Below are 26508 nucleotides of genomic sequence, written 5' to 3'. Positions count from 1 at the left end.
GCAAAAATGGAGAACGACGAGGGGTCGGCTAGTCTTCGAAGGGTTGAAATGAAAAGAGAAAGAGAAGAAAAGTAAAGAGAAAGAGAGAGAGAGACAGATAGGAGAAGAGAAATAGAAATACGAAGGAAGACAAAATAGGGAGGAGTAGAGAAAGAGAGGGCTGGTTTAGGAAGAACGATGGTAGTAGAAAGAGACAGAAAGAGAGATGGATAGAGAAACAGAGAGAGAGAGAGAGAGAGAGGGAAAGAGAGGGAGAGAGAGAGAAAGAGAGAGAAAGAGAAAGAGAGAGAGGATGAGTCGAGTTTATTCCGAAGGGTGGCGTAGCTAGGTAGCTCGGAGAGAGCTGTGCGAGAGTCGACCCGGTCGAAGCGAACTTCCATTAGAGGAGGTCTCTTGCTATCGCAGTGTACGCCCGTTATAGCGGCAGTAGCAATAACGAGACTGCCTGTTAACCAGACAGGAGTTCGACCGCGCCAGAGACCATTTTTGACAGTCCTGAATCACTTTCTCCTCTTCCACAATATCGGCCTACTCGGTAAATGGGATAATGAAAATTGATGCGTCTATAGCGTCGAAATATTTTTTTTTTATTCGACTCTCGGTTCGATAGGTCAGTCGTTGCTTTTTCGAATCTTTTTTCTTTTCCCTTTTTCTTTTTTTACACAATTTTTTTTCTAATTGTAAGTTAATGCTTGTTGGACTTTAAATGAAACATCATTTTGTTTTTTTTTTGCTTACGCTTTTACATTTTATAATCAATTTTAAATCAGACATTGGGTTATATTTGACGTAGATATATGGCAATGACTTAATTATTTCTTTCCTATTTTGACGTATCATCAGTTGTCCTTTTACTTTAATTGACATGTGAAAGTATCGCATAACTAATACGATAGTATTTTATAATTGTAATAAAATAATGAAAATTTTCGTAGGTCAAGTAACATAAGTCGTAACATTATATCAAATAACATTATATGTACATAAGTCGTGCATATAAACATTTAATCGGATGAAACATCTCATTCTTATGGAGAAACTATCCATCATGAACGGTTCATTGCGGTCTTTCTCGTTTGTCAATTTTTATCCTAATTGTTGTGCTACAGTTACCCAAGTTCGGAAGAAAAGTCGATCCTCTGGTCTGAGAATCAACACCCTGCTGTTGACGAAGAACACATGATGGATGGGAAATGATTGTGCAAGAACCTCGCTTTATCATACTTAACAACAATCCATTGAATTTCGAAAGAAAAGTGCAGGAGTTAAACGGTAACTCTTGAGTACTGTTATCGATTATTTGAAATCCTTTAAAACATTTTAACGATGTGCTTAATGACGAGTTTGAATGACGATTATTAGTTCGATTCGCTTGTTTCAAAAAGGATAAAAACTGTAAATAGATCTGTAAAATATGGGATTAAGTATATAAAGACATTATAAATATAATAAATATAATAAATATAATGAATATAACAACAAAGTTTGATTTCAATTCTGAAACAGAGGAATTACGTTCAAAATTCTAAGCTTTTCCCAACATCGATCGTGTATCTTGTCGTGTGTACGTGAGATACATACATAGACATACATACATATAGCTATATATAAACATTCGTGAAAAAGAAAAGAAAGAAAGAAAGAGAGAGAGAGAGGGAGAGGGAGAGAGAGAGAAAGAGAGAGAGAGAGAGAAAATATCTACATCCGTCGAAGCAATCGTATCGGGCTTTTTCCTTCGGAAATATTTCCTTCGTTCTCGATCGGTTGTCCTTACGTTTTCCCTTCGATTCGCTCATGTTCGCTATTTCACGTTGGTGAAGGTATATGGTCGGAGAAGGATAGCCGGAACAGGCAAGTTGAGCATGGCGGCTGAGTATAGTGTGGATGGTGTGGATCGATGAGAGAAAGCGGCCGGTCTGATTGGCGGGGCTGCGGGGGCGGAACGGTACGTAGCCAATGAGCGTGGCTAGCGCCGATATATGTGTATAGTGTGCCTACGAAATCACTGATTTTTCATTCGAACCGAGCCACGATTTTGATGACTTCTTTCTAAATAGTGTCAGACCGAACATTTGACGATTTAATATTTTCTTTGGTTCGAATGAAACGTCAAAGATCGACAATATCGGGATCTCTGAATGTTTCTCTTTTTTTTTCATAAGTCATATATTTAAATTTGAAACCTATGTAAATCTGTGATGATACTCGTAGAAACTAAATGGCCAATCAATGTACAGATTCAAGCGATAATTTCAACAGTTTGCATTATTGATTGTCGAATTAGCGTTACGTTATCAAATGGCGAAAGGCGGAGGGTTAAAGTAAACATACCAATGAATTATGACAGAGTTAACGTTCGCAGTTTGACTTTGCTTTATTATCGTTCTCACTCGTTTCGTCGCTGAGAATCAACGAGGAGGAACTATTAATTCCTCGATTTAGATCGAAAACGGAAAAGAAGATCTTGTGAAAAATGTTTGCTATACGATCAGTTGGGAAACTCTCGGCATTTAGAAATTCCAACTGTGAAAGCTGATAAACTGCTCTCGCCTGGTATCTACAACGTCTGATTACCTGTTACTGTCGCTTTCTGAATTTTCAAGATTGCATTAGTTCACTTCATATCCTCCTTTGAAAGTGAGCGGCGCAATGACGTTTCCTAGAATCACATAATAGCGTTCTCTATATTAAAAGCAAAAAAATTGTTAGTAGGGAAAGAGTTAACGAGAAGTACGGGCTATGGCGTCTACGAATCAGAATATTACATTACAAAATTTCATAAATTCTCTTTAGAGAGCTCTTAGGCGCTTCGCGCTTCGCCGAGGCTTGCGTTTTTCTCTTGAAATAATTATGAGACGGAGTCAACGCAAATCCGTCTGTCTGCTGCCTACCGTATCCCCTTACCTTCCTATGCTGCATCTAACGCGATCGAAAAGATTTACTCCCGAGCTACTTGCGCTCGCGTTAAAACGTCTTCTTTGAGATTCGAATTAACTCTCGAGAAGTGTGACGGTATGTAACGGCCTTCTACTCGTGTTTTGCATTATTCGAGATATAAAAGGGGAAAATTTCTCGGTGAATTTGTTGAGATATATGTGTACATGTATGTGTACATGTATATATGTAATACATGATATCACGTAAAACGAAAAACGTGAAGTTATTACATACACACATACATAGATATATATTATATATTATACATGATTTATAAATGCATGTCAATACTTTAGGATATAAATTTGTACGCTACTATAATATCATATGAACATATGTCCTATATATCTTAATTTTCGAGTTAAAGAAAATGTTCGAAATGCCCAATAATGTACGAAGAAGAATTGCGAGGGCAGTCTTTTGGGGATTATACTTTTTTCGTCTCGATTAAATGAGATCTGTTGTGTTTTGATTTTTTAACGACTTTCAGGAACTACTGCATGATATGATTTAAGCTTATGATTTATACGCAATGGCGTACTAATTTCTTTCCTTCGTACAATGCGAGCAATCCTGAATAACATCTTTAGAAATCGATGAATTGGGCCAGGTGGACTCACTGCATGATCACCACAATCTTCTGATTTCAACTCATTAGACTTTTACTTTTGTAGTCATTTAAAAATTGTGATTCGATGAAAGTGAATAATGTGCAGGGTCTACGAGAAAGGATACAAAATGGATTTAATACTACTCGAAGAATACCTATTTATAAATATAGGTATTTATTAATCGAGCGAGTGCGAAATTCAATGTTATGGCGTACAGTAACGTTTGTTAAGACACGAGGCGTTACTTCGAATATTTTCTTTAATCATCTATGTATAACTCGAGAAATAAAATAAATAGTGCATACGTTCGGATGACGCTTTTAGTGTGTAGGTTTACCACCTAAAATATTGACACGAATTTATGAATTCCTCTGTATATTATATACTATAATTTTAAGGAAATGTTTGAATAATTTAAAAGTCGCTATGACTTTTGATTTTAACGAAAGATGAACGACAAAAACAAAGGTTAGAAGGATAAAGTGAAAGTAAGCTTGAGATGTGTTTAGAATGGCTCAAACAAGTCTGTTGAATAATATAGAATGGTTGACAGTAACCGGGAGAGGGCAAGTGTGTCCGATTATAACAAAAGTGAGGAGAGACGTAACCTCATTTGTTATTAACCGGCGGATGAGAGCCCCGAAGTGCAGAAAGATTTCGAACACGACTTCACACTTTGACTCCGGGTCCCCGGTAAATTTAGATAATTATCAACTGAAGTTCCGACGAAGGGAACTTTCTCAGGAACCTCTGACCGATCGAAGACCCTCGGTCCTCGAGTGTTTTTTGCAATATTTTATTTTATTCCATTTTAAACTCGATTTATCCTAAGATGTCATCCATGTAATTCGAACTTCGAACGAAATCATTTTTACGAACTCAATGACAATTTATATACTCCTTTATTTATTAATCGATATTACTCTTTTCTATAACCTTATTTGAAGATTTAGAATAATATAAATAGAAAAATATATCTAATACTGCAACAGAAATAATTATCTATTTTTATTAATCATTACATTAATTATATGAAACTTAACTTAATTATATTCTTAACTTAATTATAATCTTAACTTGTGAAATATAAACATAAATATAAATCGTTGGCGTATATACATATATTTGATATATACGTATATATATATCTGCGTATGTACATAAAAGCAATGAAATTCGGGAATGTACTCGTATTCCTAACGGCACGTATAATATAGAACTCTACCGATGTATTTCCTGGCAATCAATCGTGAGTTTCGGATTGGATTTATCGACTAGAAGTACCTTTTGTTGTGGCTGCACCAGCGCAGCATTCTGCCATGGTTAAACAAGGGAATGGCCGAATTTACTGATCGATCTCCTCTCTCACAATCGGAATATACACGACGATCTCTTCGAATTTCGGATGTGTCGGATACATTGTAAATACCATGATTTCTCTGAAAATTTTACGAGTTGAAAATACAATACGAATATATTATCTTGTAAATATATTCCAAAGCATAATTTCAATGAATTTCTCATTGGTTTTGATCTTTAATAAATCTTTACTAATCAAAAAAGACAATGAATTTGATAACATAACATTTAATTTTTTATGGGAAATTTGAAAGAAATTCTTGTCAAGTTTGAAGCTAGAGATAAAGAAAATTACTCAAATAGAGAGAGAGAGAGAGAGAGAGAGAGAGAAAGAGAGAGAGAGAGAGAGAGAGAGAGAGAGAGAGAGAGAGAGAGAGAGGGAGAGAGAGTGAGTTCCGTCACATGCGGAAAGGATCGGGAATCATTCCCAAATACGATTGTGGTTGATTTACAATCGGCCATGCATGTTCTCTGATAATCAAACGGAAGTTTCCGATTGGATTTGACCGTTGTGCGCGGCACTGTCTCCCAATATTGTAGCGTGCGTCGCAATACCGTGTGTCACTACTACCAACTCGTATTGCGAAGGAAAATCAATTAGCCGAGCTAACTGATCCGGTCGTGGCTGTTTGCTCACTCGCAAATGTTCTGTCCTGTGCCTTCAAGCGTATGTGCATGTGCCCATGTATGTATGTATATGCAGCAAATAGATGTACTCGTAATGACTGACGGACAGCTCTCTCTCTACACACACACACACACATGTACACACATATTATGTTGTGTGTGTATATATATAATATATATATATATATATATATATATATATATATATATATTCGTGTGTGAATGGATATACATCCATACATCGACGATTCGATAGATCTTTGTATTTACCGTCAATGTGTACAGCAAGTAGCAAAGTACATACGTACACACGAGCGATCTATGATCTATCCATTCGTACATAGAAACGCGTAGATGTATGTAGATTCATACGTGTGTTAGGTGAAGCTATAGATATTTTCATGTGCGTGTTTCGTTCGTTCGTAGAAGATGGAGAAACGTTTGTATGACCTCTTCGAATATTTGTAGAGTATTATCATGACGTTAGATAGTACCGTTGCCAAGTTTTATCTGCTAGATCATAAAAAGTCTGCAATGTATATGATCGAAATGGTTTATGAATTGATTTTTTTTCCTCGTTGAGATTTCTTTTCTTCTTAATCCTTAAAAATACATGTACTTACATAATACAACATATCAATGTTTAAAGGCAGTTTCATGTATATCTATAATATATGTATAACAATTTGTGTAATAATATAATTTTTATATTATTACACAAATAAGCATTTTGTCTTTCCATTACTTTTACATTAATATTTATTATAATTGATATAATATTCTTTTTTTACAAATCAATAAAATTAAATCATGAATGAAAAAAATTATTATATTTTTTCTTTTTTTTTAAAACGATGTTTTTCATAGATCATAGCGAACCCTATATTAGATCGGTAAAGATAAAGGGTAAAACCACTTTCAGATGGAAAATTCGTAGAGCCTGAAACACGGCGCGTTCCTGACAATCACCCTATCCTACTTCTCCTGTCAGTTTCTATCCTGCTTTCAAGGGACATCCTTGGAAACGTCACGCGAAATGACAATTCTGTCGGTCTGTTTCCCATTGAAAATTATTCCAAGATACGTTGACAGTGTGATGCAAATATCTTATGTGTGATCAGCAATAATAAAATATTATTATAATATTATATTTGAAAAAAATTAACAGTTTTTTATTCCAGTACATGATATTATTAATTATGCCAATTAAATGAATATAAAATTCTATTCGAATAGCCGAATTAAATAAAATATTATTATAATATCATATTTGAAAAAAGTAAACAATTTCTTATTCTAATACGTGATTTTATTAATTACGCCAATTAAATAAATATAAAGCCCTACTCGAATAGCCGAATTGAAATAAAGTTCTGTTTAAAAATTGTAGTAAGGCAAATTCGATATCCGGAAATTTATAATAAGACATTGATTGCCACTATTTAAATTAAATTAACGATATGTTGTATTAAAAACATAGATAAAAATTGAGATCGGTTTGTGACACATTCTTAATCGTGACGATGTCTACTTAAAAATTAATAAGAATGAATGAGTTGAGATAAACGACTTCTTTAAACGACAACACAAATACATAGAATAAAAAACGATAACAAAATAAATAATATATTTCATTACATGTTTCTTTTATTCAATTATATTTTTTTTTCTTGATCGCAATAATAACAGTATTAATAATGATAATAATAATAATAATAACAATAATAATAACGATAATAATAATAATAATAATAATAATAATAATAATAATAATAATAATAATAATAATAATAATAATAATAATAATAATAAATGATGATGATAATATTTATTTCAGAAGAAAATGAATGACAAAAGAAAACAATCAAATAATAATAATAATAATAATAATAATCACCACAATAGCTTAGTTACTTATTCTATATCTACTTTAAGTAAAATACACTTCCGATTACACGATTTATGTATAACGTCTTACAAGATGAGACCCATAAATGCTTGAAAAGACCTTTTCGTACTTACGTTTCATACATAAAGATATCAGAGAAAAACTAAATAGGTAATAATAATAATAATAACAACAACAACAGTAACAACAATAACAATAAAAATAATACACGCAGAACGAATAATATTGCCGAATAAAAGGGGACTGTAGTCGACAAAAAAAAAGACAGAGAGAGAGAGAGAGAGAGAGAGAGAGAGAAATAACAAAAAAATTCAGAAGTTAGTGAGTCTAGAAGGTTCGTGACACGTTGATTGGCTGCGCTGATCTAGTAGAGTGATGTGCTTCATTGTAATAACGCGATCATCGTCATCAGTCCAGCAAGTGAAATGACGAGTAAGAGGGAAACAGTAGAAAGGAAGGGAAGAGTGGTGGAGAAAGAGGAGGGCGAGACGATAGGGAATGGAGAATTACCCGACGCTTTTTTAATAAGGACGATATTGAATTACCTAGTTCTGTGCGCGTATCCCGAAATGACTCATTTAATTTGCGACGGCGTCGCGACGCCGTTGTGCCCCGGTTCTGTCAATCTTAACTGTTCGCTTTAAATATACATATTATGCGATCGGTGGAAATGAAATATGCAGATTGGATGAATATTAAGTCGCGTTGACAGATAAATTCTCCGCGTTCACTTCTTCGAAAATCGTTGCGATCGAAAATATTTCGTCTGCGTCGGTCATTAAACTCATATTAAATGTAATTAAGGATAATAATGACTGAAACTATCGTTCTCTGAAAATTTCTTTTTTCCCCCCTCTCTCTCTCTTTCTCTCTCTTTTTTTCTTCCTTTCCCTTTTTACAATCCATATTTTCGTCTATCGTTATCTATCATTCATCAAATTCGATAAATTGACGGATAGATACGCAATTTTGTCGTTCGAAGTAATCTCAAAGAAAAATGTAGGAGATGTTTATCTCGAGCTATATTTTTTTCTAACAACTTATGATTTGGCACTCGTAATTTTTATCGAACGATAGGATTTTCTCTTTTCTTTTTTCTTTTTTATATTTTTCCTCCATCCTTCGCCGTCGCGTCGATCTATATTCGAGAAGAAAGGATGTCGGGAAAAGCTTTGGATTTAGTAATGGGGTCGTAAAGAGTAGACAATTCGTTATATGACTAGCGTATTTTTTACCCCAATTTCAGTGTCTATATTCTATTGAAGCGTCGAACGAATCTATTTTTCGTTTGAATTATCGTTAATCATATATCAATTTCGTTTAAAGGATTACGCGTTTCTTTTCTTTTTCTTTTTACATGTCTTCTTGAATTTTATTCGAAAGAAATCAATAATGTACGGCATTCCTCTATGTCTTTGTCCATGTTATATGTCACGTTCTTTAAAAAAGAAATTTTTGATATTGCAGAGTCGTATATTGGAAGATGCATCCATAATGTGCAATTCTTGGTCACCGAGGCATAACGTGAGTATTTTACTAATCTGTGTTAAGAAATGTATATACCTATAAGATAAATGCGAATGTGCGAAGAGAAAATAAATAGAAGTTGGAGAAAAAAATTAGTCAAATTCTTAGCTTGTTTCTTTTCTTTGTCGATTTAATTGTAATACTACTATTTGATTAGTTTCGAAATCTGTGAATGAGTTGCTTGATATCGTCCCGAATTATTTCGCAATATGTCTGATTAACATTAAATAATGACCGTTGTATGACAATTTCGTTATATATAAACAGATAGAAAAAATGATTTTTTTGAAATAAAATTTTTTAAATTTTTATATAATATATAAAACTTTTTTTTAAAAGGATAGCGTCCGTAAAAAGCTTTCATTCACTCGTTATAATTTTTCATTAATCTATATATAACAGTTGGATTGTATAATTTTTTTTATAAAGTAATTCCCTTCTCTCTTTTTCAATCATTGTAATTCTTACCTATTATATACACAACAATAACAACAACAACAACAACACGTTTATAATAAATATTAGTTTATAGGGAAATATAAACAATTCAATATATCTGCCAAAATTTATGCGTGTAAAGTATTCATACAGGGTGATTAAAATGTTCCCTAAAAATTATTTTATTATTGATGTTAGTTCGCAATATTCGTGAGATCTTTTTTTATAAAAAAATCTTTGATAAAACAAAGAAATATACATTTATGGAAGATTATGATGAAAAAAAGAATACTTCTTATACTTATTATTCAGATAATAAAAGAATACTTCTTGTACTTACTATAGATAAATGTAAAGTTTGATTGGATTGTGAGGTAAGAAACAAAATATTTGATAGAAGATAATCTAACGAGGCTGACTTTGATTATTTCTTTTACGATACCTTTTTTCGTTATATGTAAGATAACCTACATCGAGGTAGGTTATTATTGTAAGATCTCAGAAAATTCTTATCGACTATCATTATTATCATTACTACTATTACGAAACAAAAAGATTTAGATGCATTGGAAAAAAAATTTGTAAGATTTTCTTGAGAAGTTCTTGATCAATTTTGGATCAATCATGAGATAAGAAACAGAAGTTTAAATAAAAAATGAACGTAAGAAAGAGAATTCGTTGTGTAGAAAATGTCCGATGATATTTATATCTTAATAGAGTCACGTAGTTACGGTGGTTGGGTTCGCATAAATTCGCTAACTCGTGGTTATGATTATGGCCGAAAGTAAAATGATTATTTAGATATACGATGAGCTAGTACAAGGATAGTTTGAGTGTCATAAAAAGAACCCAAGTGTCAATTATGCTTTCCACTGATGCAGTATGCTTTTCTTGAGTATATAAAAACTCGTGTTACCCTAACAAACTGTACCTTCCTTTCTTTCGGTCTAAAGAATTACTTTCTGTTTTTAGCAGAACATCTGCGACGTTTGATCGGAAATCGTTTGATTACTTTTTTTTTTCAGAAAACGTCGCAGTTATATATGAATTCTCATTTCTTTTTGCGATAATATCGATCGAAGAGAAACGAAGAAGCACAGAGAAAGAGAGAGAGAGAGAGAGAGAGAGAGAGAGAGAGAGAGAGAGAGAGAGAACTGCTTTTATTATTCGATACTAAGTTCGATGTAAATCCAAATTTTGTATTAATTGAATCCGATTCTTACCCAGGAAGAGGAGAAGGAGGAAAAAGAGGAGGCGGGGGAGGAGAAGTTAAGCAAATTTTAATTGCGCTATAACGAAGAGCGGTATAATATTCCTTTCTAGACAGTAGGTACTCCGCCATGCAAGTGATAATTTGAACAGTCTGCTTGTTTTCGTGTCAGACGTCAGATTTTCTGGAAGAATTCATTTATTCATGGCTCAGACTACTCCGCGATGTAGGTTATCGGACGGAAATAACGTAATCGTCCCAATTTGCGATATCCGATACTCGTCGGTCCCGAGTATGCTCTGTATTCAGATCGGTGTAACCACGATTGGATCGGTAATTAATGACGTAAATTCACTCGGATACTCAACTGCTACGTGTGATATACGCCGATGCTCATCTTTTTCTCTTATTGGAAATGAAAAACGATTAAACACAGAAAAACAAGATAAATAGGGAAACTATCTCTCTTTCTCTCTTTTTTTCTCTCTCACTTCCTCTCTCTCTCTCTCTCTCTCTCTCTCTCTCTCTCTTTCTTTCTCTGTCTCTCTCTCTTTCTGTCTCTCTCTTTCTCTCTCTCTCTCTCTCTCTCTCTCTCTCTCTCTCTTTTTCTCTTCATTCCATGCATAACAACGTAGCGCAAGCTTTTAATGCAACTTTGATGATTATTCGATCGGCAACCGAATAATTCCACGAAACGATAATCGACAGACGTAAACAGATTTTAATAACCAACATCAATTATATATATCGAATTACGATAAATTTTCCAAGGAGATGGATCTATCCTAATTAAAATAGCTATCTAACTGATCTAAGTTTTATTAAAAACATTCCATGGTATAACAAATTAGTTTTCCTTGCATCGATGGTTATAAACATTTACCAGATAAAATATTAAAATTTCTGATTGAAAAATTTGATCGAAATTGTTACGATTATCTATTTAATAAATTGTATATCGTTGATTTAATCGCCTTCGTGGGCGCATCAGCAAGAAGAGGGCATCGATAAATTAACTCCCGTTCTATCTTCCGACAGGGTGCGGTAATTCAATTGTAATTGGCTAATCCTTAACGGTGGCTCCACTCGGAAGACGTATTTAGCTGTTGCGTGGGGTCCTGCCTCTACAGGCAGCTCAGAAAAATGACTCTATTAACCGCGGCGACGTGGAGAAGCGAAACATGGAGAAGGGAAGAAGAGAAAGTTTGCTAAACAGCTCTACGAGCTGTTAACCACGTGCTCTAACAAGAGCAATCTGTATCTTTGCCCTCTCTCTATCTCTCCCTCCTTCCCTTTTTCTCTCTCTCTTTCTTCATCTATCGTTCTCGTTCTGTCCTTGGCATTTCTTACAGGATAGGAAGGATCGTTCCTGAAATTCGAGAGAACGTATGATCATCTCAGGTGCTTTGACCGACCCTAAACAAGTCTTACATTTGAAGAAGAAGAAGAAGAAGAAGATGGAAAAGAAGAAGAACTCGAGGTTTTTCGAAACAAAAGCTCCTTCATGATTTATCGCCCTGTTAACACTTTCCAAGGGCGAGGCATTTGTTTTCTTTGTAACAACGTTTCTCTCGCAAATGGCTAGCATTTATCGCTCGCTTCTGAATAATGTTAAATGGAATTAAGTAAATAGATTGCTGAAGAAACGAGGAGCCTTTGATCTTCTTCTAATTTCTATAGAAATAGTTACTAGAGTTCTCTTTAATCGATTCTAATCTTTCGACTTTATTTGGGTCAATAAAATTTTATTTACAATCTTGTCTTTAGCTCGCGATAATTCTAATAGTCTGTGATATGACATTATTAAATGATCAATTTTTATTGAATAATTTATATATATATATATATATATATATATATATATATGTATATATATATACATTAGTAAGTATAATGCTGATTTATATATTCGACGAATAAACTCGTTCAGGTGTAAAGCTTTCCATTCGTAAGAGTCGTCCAGATAATCGCTTTTTTCGCGTTCGTACGAGTCGACGTCGCAAGGGAATCGGAGTGTATCTAGGGATGATCGAAAGAGAAAGGAGGAGGAACGGTGAAAGGGGCTGCCGCCACGAGATTAGAAAAAGTGGCGGTGGTTCAGCAACCTAGAGACAGCGAACAGGGCATATAAGGTAGTAGTAGTGCTCGTACCCGACGAAGACACGAGAAGTTCATAAATAATCGAAGCGCCGGAGTACGACGGTGGTTTTCACATGAAACATTGATCGAGCAATGCGGACGTTACCGCTCGTAATGAATATAGGAGCAGTGAATCACCTTTGGCCCCGTCCTACCGAGCACATCGTGCTAATGATATTTTGATAACTCTCGCGTATAAATTTTCGTGGGCCGTTTTCATTACAATACTCGTAATTTGATGAGTACTTTTAAGAGTCGCTGAACAATCGGTTTTCTTTTTGAAAGATTTTCAAGGTCGACTTGAGAAATTCTAAATGCGACTAGTTTCGTTCTTTTCTGTTATTGTGTTTATTTATCTGTAAGCATTCTTTTGCGAATTTAGAAAAGAATTAATCAATATTTTTTATTGTATTTGCATAACTATAAGAAGATTACGTTTTATAATTGTTAATACTTTAATATAGAACAAAATATTTGACTTTTTAATAAATGTTCTGTGTGAATTTGGCGAATAAATTTTTTTTGTTTTCAAAAGAGAGAGAGAGAGAGAGAGAGAGAGATTGCGAGAGAGAGAGAGAGAGAGATTGCGAGAGAGAGGGAGAGAGAGACAGAGAGAGAGAGAGAGAGAGAAAAGAATATCATAATCTCTGCCTATTGGTAATTTCATTTAACTCTATAGAAACAACGTTATGGGAATTGACTTCATCGGCGTGTTAAATTATTAACATTCCACAGAGCGAGAGGTTAACATTGAAGACTCGTTTTCCGCACGTTAGTTGGTACCCAATTTAAGTTTAATAATGTGACTACGAGTTTTGAAACAATGCAGTAATAAAATACAAAAATAATCAGCAATACCGCTTTATAACGTTAAACTTTTCATAATTCTTTGGATAAAAGAGAGACCGACTCCATTCACGTTAACAGTTTTCTTTTATTAACGAAATGCTTTTGTCCGTGAGGGTAGGTATTTTATCGATGAATTTTTCCCATTTTACAAACGATTCGCATAATATACATTTTAGCAATCACATTCACTGAAGCGTTAATTTCAACAATTGTTTTGTACTCGAAAACTAAGTGAAACCTTTCATTTAAAATAGAATGATTTTTTTTCAAAATGTGGAGGTATAGATTTGTTGCATAAAAAGAGTCAATGTTTTTTGTTGATAAATAAAAAAGCTAATAAATGTAAATAAGTTCTAATCAGTTAATACACTAACCCCGTATATCAGTATTTGTTAACTTTTATTTCTTTTGCTAGCTTAAAATTAATTGTTACTAAATATTCGCCAAGGATTGTATATTTTATATTATATAATTTTTTTTTTAATAAAATAAATATCGGAAGTATGAAGGATTAATTGGACAGGGAAAAAATATCTAATACAAGCTAATTTTCTTCGAATTTGGTATATATTCTTGGTCAAAGAAATGCACTATACTTTCCGAATAACGTTTCAGTCTTGCGAGTCCGAAGGTACGAGTGACAGATGTAGTTGACGCGAAATGTCCCATATAATATCGATTGCCACGTTATAGAAGCGTATCTGAGTAAAAAGCGACCATGAATCCAACGTATAACCGTTATTAAGAGAACCCCTATCGAAATGGATGAAACAAACTCTTGACGTTCAGAAGAAAAAGAACGTATATCATGCCACGTCGGATACTGTTTCAGTGCATCCCTTTTACGTCTTATCCTTTCGTAAGAAACAATCAAAATTAATGATCTTAGACGACGCAAGTATATAAATCAATAAGCACGATGACATTAATGTATTAAGTATGATCAGGAACATAACGTTCCTTCAAAGAACTTAATAATTTGAAACTTTTCTATGATTTTTAACAATTAATTTATCATATTTAATCATCTGCAAAAATATATTCGAATATATTAATACGTTAATATTCACAATCTTGGTTACGTTTGATTACATGTATTGCGTATTAATCCAATTATATTGGGTTGGAACATAAATCGATAACTTAAAAAGGTATCGATATCTTTTTTATATCCTTAAAATAAACGAAAAAAAAAGAATAACAAGTAAATAAATGTCCGAAAAATACATTGTAGATTATTATCTAAAATTATTAATATCGTTTCACCCTTTCATACTTATATTTCTCTTTGAAAATATATTCGAATGTGTTTATATGTGCAATCTTCCTCAGCTCACGTTTCATGCTATTTTCATTGGCATTGAAAGTTGACTTTTTGGGGAGGGTTCGAATCGTGCTACTTGGAAATACATAGAAGGGACTGGGAGCCCCTGCTATCGTCCAGTTTCATAACTAACACCGTTGACTGTCCCGTCCACTATCCCTTGGGTCGTCTGGTTAAGTGTACATCTTTCAGATCAACTCCTGGTTAACTTGTGACGAATGAATTCGATTTGCGAATATTCTGGGGTAGGTGCCATTGCGAATGCGATTACTAAATTGATATCGTTACGCTTTAACGTATGATAATATTGTACGGTTTGTATTTCGAACAGAGAGAATACGTTTCCTTTGGTAAATAAGATAGCTACCATTTAGTAGATACGTGTTAATGACATCGAAAGTATGTCAATAATGTTATACATATTATTGAAACACGTAGCTTCACTATTGAATTCTTTTAATATTGTTATTTATAACTAAGAAGATAATTAAAAGCGCAATCAAAAATAGCGCAGAACTATCGTTATTTAATTTACGTTGATTTTCGGCCGTTTTCATTTTTGTTTGTCGATATCTTAACGAATAGCATACGATAGAAATTTTAATGTATATAATTAAAGATGATTAAGAGTTTTGTGTTATTTTAAAATGCAAAGAAACGTTTTTATACCAAATCGAAAGTCTGAAGAAGTTCGTAGTAGACCATTTTGAGTCTTGGTAGAAGAAACTATTTTCGGAATATCGATCGTACGGCCATGCTGCTGTAGAATACTCGAGCAGTTTGTTGTCTGGATGCTGTTCGATAGGATAGTTTTAAAAGCGGATGAAAAGCTACACGATACATACGGATTACATGCATACAATATTTATTCATATTTGCGTGTCGACGTTTTAGATAACGTCTATGATTTCGAAATGAACGTTCAAAATACTTGAGAAATATATCTATAATCGATTTTAAAAAATATATCGCTCTTGCTAATAATCTTAATAAGTTGATAAATAAAAAAAATGTCTCCTTAATCGGACATTCGAAATTTTGTAGGTAAAACCTATGTATATACGTATGATGTGTCTTAAATTGACAGGTAACACGTAGCAACGTTTATATACGTCAATCATTCATACGATCTGATCATAGAAATACCATTACTTAAAATAATTTAGAATCGATGTATTGATCGGATAACACCGAAAATATTGCACAAATTGCAGAATTTGAGGTAATCTTTATGATTTTATATTTCTTGTAATACATTTTTATTATCTTTAAAATCTAAGATAACAATTGTTCCGTTCTGAATTTTATTTGGTAGGGATTAAAATCTCTCGTTGTTTTTATTTTAAAAATTTAACAAGCTCCATTTATCAAAATCTAGTTATAGAGCATTTCATCCTATCCATCGATCAATCGTAGGTAAGAAATCCCATCTTCAATTATCGTCACGCACGGCATGCTTTCTGTTTCAGGGTGACTTATTCGGGGGCTTGAACAGCGGTCTGCAAGACGGCTTACTTTCAAGGGCGGAGGCTTTAGCTGCGGATTTGGGAAAGCACAACGCGGGCACTCCAATGCCTTTGAAACACGATCCGGTTTCCGTCTACCATCATGGTGCTCACATGCCAACCCCCCATCCAAATAACCGGCCGCATCATCAGGTACAATCACACCTCTTTGTGAGTTTGCATTTATGCTATATTACATTCGTCCCTATGGATAAGATCCTAATATTTTTCGGGAGTTTTCTAAAAATGATCAAATTTAAGATATGTAAAAAGGCGATCAAATTCTTATTTTCAATTAATATGAATTTATTTTAAACAACATATTGCTTTTGATTATAAAAAACGAATGATCGGTGGATGATATAGTCAAGAGAGTATATTGACAAATAATATATGTAAGGAAAAATATTAGAAATATATTGTTGAAAATTGATGACACGTTAATTTTACTCTACTAATAGGCAGGCGCAATGTTGATAAAAACAATGTTGTGCTCGACTAATGGTTAAATATTGAAAATATATTTAATAAATGTAAAAGTATAAAAGAAACAATGCCACATGCTGTTCGCTAACCCATCGGTTCTTTCGTTGTTTTGCTGTTACGTTATTCGTTAATTGTTCTCGCTTGTTTCGCTGGTACGTCACTCGCTGGACGTTATCGCTGTTTCACTGGTACGTTATTTTGTTCAAGATTCACGATTCAAGTCTCTGTCGCACATTCACTCTTGCCCTTTTTATCGTTCTCTCTCTCTCCCAGAGATTTCAGATCTTTTCTTTTCATAACTATATGCACTTCACACATGTACACAACTAATTAATGTAGAACCTTCCATTTCTTTATTCATTTACCAATCGATATATCACACACATACATATACACGCGATTAGTTAGCTCTGGAACCTTCCGTCCCTTTGTTCATTTGTCGATCGGCATATCTCACGCATTTACACACACATGCGATTAGCAAGTTCTAGAAACTTCCATCTCTCTGTTCATGTTTTGATCGGGATACCTACGCATCCATACACATATACGACTAGCAAGCTATGGAACCTTCCTTCTCTCTGTTCATTTGTAAAAGTTTCGTTGATTTTTTAAATAAAAAGAAAGTAATATATTTTTATACAATGTGTTTATTGATATTTTATTAATAACTTAATATATATATATATATATATATATCAAATATTATAATAGATATATATTTGATATTATATAATACTATTTGAATATTGTAAAAAACTATATGATACTATTTGAAACTATATCCTTACTGTTTGCAATATAAGTGAACTTGAAGCTTTTCAATAGTCGTTAATTCGCATATTCATACTACTTTGTCTTAAAATGTATTTAACACGTTGCTTATACATAGATAATAGATATATCTTGTATTTTATATTATACATTAGCTATAAATTTTGATTATAATCAATATAACAGGGAATAACAAATTTGATAGTTTGAACTGTTTATCTAAAATATTTAAAATATTATGTATAATTATATTGTGATATAATTAAATATAAATACATATAAAAATTACATATAATTATATAGTTATCTAGAAATAATATAAGAAATGATAGAAGTAAACAAATGTTTACTCTACTATATGTTAAAACATTCGCTAACTCGACAATGTCTTTAGAAACGCAATACTCAAATATTATTAGTTTCTTAAAGTACATTGTTATGTTCGTTTCCAATATTTTGTATCATTTATTTGACTCTATTTGACATGACTTAGTTTTTTTATACTTTTTAAAACATTAATAAATTATAATAGTTTCACAATTTCGATGTATTCAAAGTATACGAAATGTTTGAAGATAGTCTCGTGACAAAGACATAAAGCGCAACTTCGTTCAGTTTACTCGATGGGTATAGTAAACGAAATGCGAGCATAATGTTACTTTATTAATATCGATGTTCGTACTGGCTTGGTTCATCGATATAACGATTGCTTTAATGACGAACTTGAGCATTATACAGTATGTGAAGTCACGTAGATATACATACACATGTACGTACGAATCGTCTATGGTCCCCAATGTTCGTGCACATGCAACAATAAAATGAAATGAGTTCCGACAGTGAGTTAAAATGGCGGAGAATAATTAATCGACTCGGACATTTATCGCGGTCTATAATTAATCGGTACTGTTGAAAAATGTAACTTAAGCAGTATGTTCATCGGCGAGTTTAAATAATAGACAAACGAATGAGTGAAAATTTTAATTTTCGTCCGATTTAATTATTGCCGTGAATGCCACGTTCAGCGACTTCGTTTGTAATGCAGAAGCAATTTTACTGGTTAAAATGCTGGTACGTACGTACTAGGGAGGGAGAGAGAGAGAGAGAGAGAGAGAGAGAGAGAGAGAGAAAGAGAGAGAGAGAGAAAGAGAGACAGAGAGAGAGTGACAGAGAGAGAGAGACAGAGAGAGAGAGAGAGAAAGAGAGAGAGAGCGAGAGAGAGAAAGAGAGAGAGAGAGAGAGAGAGAGAGAGAGAGAGAGAGAGAGTATGATTTGTAGCTCCGCTAATATTCAACTTCTGGTTTTCAATTGATCGTCTTTTTGCGGTGTTTATGCTAATTCAAGTTCAATCTGAGGCTCCATGAGAGTGTATAAAAGAGAAAAAAAAAAGAGAGATAGATAGATAGAAAGAGAGTTAGAGAAAAAACGAATAGGATGGTAAGAGGGTGTCCTAACCAATGTGCTTCGAACCGGAATGATCGCGTAGGGGCGTTCCTTGTATAATATCCCGGCTCTGGGACGACCTGTAATGCTCTCTGCGGGATACAATAAACTTTGGGGATCGTGAATCGCATTCGTACGGTGAAGGTTAAAAATACATTCCGTGTAACTCCCGGATATATCGGATTCACGGATTTACGACAACGTATACTCATGAAGTTGACTTCGTCCGAATTATTAGGTAGAAAGAGAAAAAAAGAATTATTTTATTAGCTTTTGGCATATTCATTTGGTTTTTTCCGTACAATTGTCCTTAAACTCTCTTATATTCTCTGTTATTTCTTTAAACTTTTATATTGTATAATATTAACTCAAGATATTTTTTTTCTTTTCAAGTCTTTTTTCTTAAAAATAATTCTTTTAATCTTTATAAAAATATTATCTTATCGATTTGATACAAATTATAATCTTGTCATTATTAATGAAAAAAAATAAATAAAAAAAATTAAATTAAAAAATGGATCAGAGATATAGATGTGATAAGTGAAAATTTTTAATCTATTTGTTCGATGAGATCAACGCCTCCCTTATTTGTAAGCACGTTGATCATTAAGCAACCAGGCGTTGTCCCGTTTTTTGACTTGTATTCTCTTTTTTTCTTTATCCCCACTAGTATTACTACAGATGGTCCAGCCTCCCATAAACTTTGTTTTTATTTGTGACGCTGACGAATTCAATAACAACGATCTTGCCATCCCTGCGGCAATGTGGTGTAACTGGTAACGTATTACGTTCACGGACGCATGTAACGAATTTCGTATAACCCTGGACCAAAAGAGGAAAAGAGAAAGAGAGAGAGAGAGAGAGAGAGAGAGAGAGAGAGAGAGAGAGAGAGAGAGAGAGAGAGAGAGAGAGAGAGAGAGAGAGAGAGAGAGAGAGAGAGAAAGAGAGAGAGAGAAAGAAAGAGAGAAAGAGAGAGAGAGAGAGAGAGAGAGAGAGAGAGAGACGACTAACCCTAGCATCGTGTCAGTCTAATGATGAAATATTGCAGCGAGTCTCTAGGGCCCTACGCTCACTATGTTGCTCCGTGGTCCCTTACCCACTCTATATTTGCCGTCAAACTCTCTCTGGCGGCCCTATCGTAGTCCTCGCAAGCCTGGGTAACAACTATCTCGCGAAAATTCGTGCTGAACCAGTACCATCGGCTCGTAGACTATCGTACTATTCTATTCTCGCGAGAATAGATGTTTGCGAACGAGCACTCGTCACGATACTACTCGTTATTTATGTTTCGAAGGTGAAAATAAAAGAAGCTTGAGAAGAAAACGTTTGAGATACGTATGTCTCTATCATTCATTAATTATATAATCATGAATTAATCCTTCTATAGACGTAATCGATAAATAAGAAAATAATTTATTTTGAACATTTTAAAATAATAAAATTTTAAATAATATAAAAGAATTATTAGCAAAGATAAATAATTTATTTTTAACAATATAAAAAATACTCAATTTTTTTACATTAATCTATCGCATTGTTTTATATTTTTGAAATATTATTTGACCAATTTTTATTCCATTCAGAAATTATAAGTTCTATAAGTTTTATGTTATTAGTATATTTTTTTTCTTCTAAAAATTTAAAAAAAAATAAAAAGTTTATTTAAGAATTAAGTTGAGTAGAATTAATTTGATTCTTATACGAAGTTTATTCATCTTTTCTAAAAGGAAAAAAGAAAAGGGTAGAAAAAGGCATGAGCGTTTTCGAATAAAATTATGATTATTAGTCATTTAGACGTTTATGATATTTAGTCATTAATTCAACGAAATAATAATAATTATAATAATAATAATAATAATAATGATAATAATAATAATAATAATAATAATAATAATAATAATAATAATAATAATAATCATAATAATAATAATAATAATAATAATAATAATAATAATAATAATAATAATAATAATAATAATAATGATGTTTGTTAATATTCATTTAGTGATAATAATCTTTCCGTTAACACATCCAGAAACATGGAAATATATAATATATAATATATATATATATATATATATATATATATATATATATATATATATATATATAGAGAGAGAGAGAGAGAGAAAAAAAAAGAAAGAAAGTGAGTTATATCTGGTCTCACGTTCACCTTTTTGTAAAGTCGATTCTGTCGTTCGTTTGTGCGCGCGAGTCGTCGACTTTTATGATGAGCAAGCTGGCTATAGAAGTTTCCCACTTGTTCCCCACGTCGTGCTCATCGTTTTATCTTGCCGGACAAGAATATCCATTAAAAGTACTTTATCCTTTTCATATCTGAACAGGATATTTGAATTTTCTATTCTTCGCTCGTATCCTTCAGAGGTAAAAGTAGGCCGCGGAGTGCTACCGTTTACACACCAATGCCGTACCGACCTTATTCTTGCCCAATTTATCTCAACTTACCAATTGAAAACACTTTGGATTCGATCCACGTATACATGCGTATGTATACTTATACATATGCATGTAGGTATGTACATAAACGGATAATATCAAACCCAACATTCGGAGTAACATTGGCTTTGAAGAGAAAATATTTGATCAAACAATTCTAATAAATCTATGTCAATATTTTTTATTAAATCTTTCTCTGTCAACAAATTATTAACATCAAATTTAGAGTATTATACGTAATAATAATGGATTCGAAGATAAATTTAGAATTTTAATAAAGAGCACAGATCAATCTTTATTTCTGAATGTCTTGAGATCGTAGAAACATATTATTTTTTTCTTTTTTGAAGATATAATCAAATAAGAAATATTTCAAGAAGTAAAAAATAGGAATCGAGGATCATTCGATTTCGCGAGATGTACATGAAAGAAAATCAGTGGCGCGAAATTTCAAAGAAGCCTAGCGATACAGAGTAAGAAGAAGGAGAAAAGGAAGAGGAAGGAAGGAAGACTTTATGCGAGGTGCTACTCACAACGGGGGTAGCGCCACTCAGAGCGGTGAAAAATATGAAGGGAGCTCATAAATAATTTGTAAGGGGTCGCGCTTGCTGCGCTCTGTGACGACGCTCGTGGCATGTGCTGCATAATTGTGTGCGCTGCCTTGTATACATTTTCTCTTCTTCACCCTCCAAGACACTTACCTCTTTCTCTCTATCTTTCTCTCGTTATTCATGTATCTATCTTTTTTTTCTTCTTTTTTCCATCTTTCCTTTCTTTTACATATAAATACACGAATGCATATATTTGTTTTTTCTACTTTCTTCCTTTTTCACGTATACTGTAGTAAAAATGTAAATAATGTACGCGTCCATTACGTTAAATTCTTTAAAACGAGATTAAAATAAGAATTACCACAACAATTTCTCTCTCTCCTTTCCACTCTCTCTTTTTCTCTCTCTTTTCTCTGTCTTATATTTCATCAAAATATTCGATCGTTTATTCCATAAAAAATTTTCTAGTTTGTAAGACAAAATGGTCCGATATCGTTCGACTAATAATACGCTCATAAATCGACACGCGCAGACTCGTGACAATCGATTCCTTGAAAAGCCGTCTCCGGACAACGTTATTTTGGCATTTTATGCTGATTTTTTTTCTACTCTGCTATCGTGACCTCTTAGTGAGGATAGTTAATCTTCACTGACGTTTCATATCGAGATAATATCGATATTTCTTCTTTATTACGAGATATTGAGATAATTCGTTTGCTCGAATTTTAGTGCGACCTTCCTTTTACTTTCGTTACGATTTTTCTTTCACTACAGATATATTTATTTATCTCGTTGATGAAGATTCCAAGTGGTTAGACGTTTAAGATAATTACGAACTTTCATGATCGTTTGAAACCGGAGCATGCATACAAAAGCACGGTCGTTTAATTATTTACTAATAGCTTGAAAATTTAAAACCACAACCATGATACAAGCAATCGTGGACATAGTCACAAATAGTCTAAATAATCCGATAATATTAATCACACTGCGAATAGATCCGATCGTAATACATAATTAAGTTAGTCTACCGAATATCAGCTTTTTTTTTGAAAACATTCATAGTTAATGGCAGGTGAATGGCACAACGTAATCATTTTTACTCATTTAATATATTTTAAGTTCTGTATTAAAAGACACGATTAATTTGGAATTGCAGATAAAAAATAATTTTAATAGGATTCATACTATCGATTTAATTAAAAAATAATGATTGGGATGAAATGTAAGAAAATAAAGTCATAGATCAAGTAGAACGTTGTTTCTGCTCTTCCCATAAATTTTACATAATAAGTCTTTGACATTACTTTCGATTTCTCGTCAAATCTTTTTAACTTCGACTGATTTCATTGAATGGTCAAAATGAAAACGAATTGGGAAAGTATTCGAATTGATCGTCTTCTTGATACTTTCCATTACCGAACGTCTATTTTCAGATCATTGAGAGAATAGAAGAAAATGCGGTGCAATCTTATATTTCATATCGTATCCTGCAGTTTGGATAAACTTATAAAAAATCATATAAAAACGGCGACCGTCGTAAAACTTGGTGAACTTTCTAAAAACAAAATCGAAATAAAAAGAGAGAAAGATCATTAAGAATAACGACGCGAGCCGTAACGACTCCAGGTTGTATCGAGTACAAAGGAACGCGAATTAAAAGTACATAAATTACCTGTTGCAGATGAGTCACCCTGGAATGGAAAGCCTGGACATGTTGGATCCAGCAAATTCCATGACGACCTTGACGCCAATGTCTGAAGGAGCTGGTGGTGGTCCGGGTCATCACGCAGGTATACATGGACCTTCGGTGTATGGTGGAATGAACGGGATGATGGGACATCATCATCATCACGGTAATCTTGGGGGTGGAGGTGGAAGTGTACCGCATCCTGCTCATCATCATCCAGCAATGGCGGCAGCAGCAGCAGCGGCAGCAGCAGCGGGTCTTCATCCTGACGCTGATACAGATCCACGAGAGTTGGAGGCGTTCGCAGAACGTTTCAAGCAGAGACGTATCAAATTGGGCGTGACACAAGCCGATGTAGGCAAGGCTTTAGCGAATTTGAAGTTACCAGGTGTGGGTGCACTTTCTCAATCGACAATATGTCGTTTCGAATCGCTCACTCTCTCACATAACAATATGATAGCACTAAAACCGATACTCCAAGCCTGGCTGGAAGAAGCCGAGGCTCAAGCAAAAAACAAAAGACGTGATCCAGACGCACCATCCGTTTTACCAGCCGGTGAAAAAAAACGTAAGAGGACTAGCATCGCCGCGCCGGAAAAACGCTCGCTCGAAGCATACTTCGCGGTACAGCCCAGACCATCCGGTGAGAAAATTGCCGCGATCGCGGAGAAGCTCGATCTTAAGAAGAATGTCGTCAGGGTCTGGTTTTGTAATCAACGACAGAAGCAGAAGAGGATGAAGTTCGCGGCTCAGCATTGACCCGAGGGTGGCTTGTGACAGCAGAACTGACCCTACCAGTTGCCCAGTCTCGAGCCGAAACCCGAACCCCTGACTGAATTTCAGGGCTGGCCGTGAAGATTCAAAAAAAAGTTTTTCTTCGTCATCTATTTTCTTTATCCTGATCTCCTTCTTCTTCTTCTTCTTCTTCTTCCTCTTCTTTTTTTTCTCCGATGTGTCTCGAAAAAACGGCCCGAGATTTCTATGGCTTGATACTGTGACCATCTGGTGCAACAAACCAGCTGTCGTCAGTGACACTGTTGCAAGCTGATATCGAAAAGTGGCTACGAAAAGCCGCATTAGACGGTCTCTCTCGACGCGTTGTGACATTGAATCTACCTTGTTTCGATGTGTCGATGAAAGGACGATTTTGTTTGGCTCTTTTAAAAAGGGGGGATTTTCTCCTGTCTTTGTTTTTCTTTTTTCTTTTTTTCTTTTTTTTTTTCGTTTCTTTATCAATACTATCTTGCTCATAATCGACAAAGTAAATAAGATTCAAAGAAATCTCCGTTCTCTATAACAACCAGAACAGCGAACACTTCGATTTTACGAAGCGATCGCACGATAAACCGTTTTACGAGCTCGTTTTACCCCTTTCGCCGTCATCGTATACGCCTCTCTCGAGCAAAATGTGTTTCCCCATCAACAAATCGAATCTTTCCGAACTGACTACTTCAGTTTTTTACGATGAAAAACATAGATACGTGCGAGAGAATCCTCCCTCGAATAATCGATCGAAAAAATCGAGAAAATCGAGAAATCAAGAAAGAAAAGTCCGGAAACGGAATAAATGCGTCTCGGAAAGTACAATTCGAAACATAAAAAATATAAAATATGTATTGTTATAAAATCGTCGTGCATTCATATCGCGGCGAAGTAAAAAAAAGTGATATTAATCCTAATGATGACGCTCAGTGAAGTGTTGTAAAGAAGTGAACGAAAAGAAAACTAGAGAGAGAGAGAGAGAGAGAGAGAGAGTGGGAGAGAGAGGGAGAGAGAGAGAGAGAGAGAAAGAGAGAGAGAGAAAGAGAGAGGAAGAGAATGTATGTGTGCGTGAATGTGTATGCGAGAGAAAGAAAGAGAGAGAGAGAGTGAGTGAGAGAGAAAGAGAGAGAGAGAGAGAGAGAGAGAGAGAGAGAGAAAATGAATGTGCGGAAGGAAGAATGAATGAGAGAGAATCTGTCAGAATGAAAGACGAAAGGAGAAAAAGAAAGAAAACAAAAATAGGAGAATATGTTTTACGTAGTGATGTTGGACAATCAGTGAAAAGACTGTATCATATCATATTAAAGCAATACACAGTAGTATTAGTCGTCGAATTAAACGAAAAGAAAATAATAAGAGATACCAAGAAAGAACCATACATATAACCGTTCCTCGTATTTTCCGCGATCGTACGTGCACGTTCGATTGAAGGTAAAATTGACGAGTAAGAAGATCGATTATAGCCGATCGATTTTTATTATTTCCCCTTTCACCTGATCAGGAATCGTAAATAAGATGTCGGTAACGATCGTCTCTCTTTCTCTCCCTTTCTTTCTCTCTCTTTCTCTTTCTCTCTCTCTCTCTCTCTCTCTCTCTCTCTTTTTATTATTTACTTCCTATTCTCTAAAATACATGCGTACATACTTATATACATAAACACATACACGCATGCATTTGTACGTATATACAAAGTTTTCAGAATCTCGTCTTGAAAATATCTTGAAAACTTTTCGGACGGTTGCAAAGAAAAAAATATTTGAGAAATCGGCCGATTCGAATTTCATGAAGGCGACTTCGTCTTTTGTATACACGAGTACATACATAAATACATACATGCATATATGTATAATGTATATGTATATATAAATATAAATATTTTATTCTCGATGAAATACTTTATCCATTTATCG

The 26508-nt window shown here is 34.0% G+C and overlaps 1 protein-coding gene across 4 annotated transcripts in view; it reads left to right on the top strand.

Moving 5' to 3' along the window:
* LOC124950106 (inhibitory POU protein) overlaps positions 1 to 25657 on the top strand; it is a 40099-nt gene extending 14442 nt beyond the window's left edge. Inside the window, exons 2-4 of one of the 4 annotated variants that reach the window (XM_047496369.1) lie at positions 8911 to 8967; positions 16400 to 16588; positions 23831 to 25657. In XM_047496369.1, the coding sequence (XP_047352325.1) occupies positions 8911 to 8967; positions 16400 to 16588; positions 23831 to 24595 (1011 nt within the window). In that variant the 3' untranslated portion in view covers positions 24596 to 25657. Of the gene's footprint in view, positions 1 to 8910; positions 8968 to 16399; positions 16607 to 23809 lie in introns of all 4 variants that reach the window. The other 3 variants (XM_047496350.1, XM_047496360.1, XM_047496377.1) reach the window with 3 other exon arrangements.
* Positions 25658 to 26508: the final 851 nt, after the last annotated feature.

Source organism: Vespa velutina, chromosome 1 (assembly GCF_912470025.1).
Source record: "Vespa velutina chromosome 1, iVesVel2.1, whole genome shotgun sequence".
NCBI classification, from domain to species: Eukaryota; Metazoa; Arthropoda; class Insecta; order Hymenoptera; family Vespidae; genus Vespa; species Vespa velutina.
The sequence above is the reverse complement of the archived record's forward strand: the minus strand, read 5'-3'. Positions and strand labels throughout refer to the sequence as shown.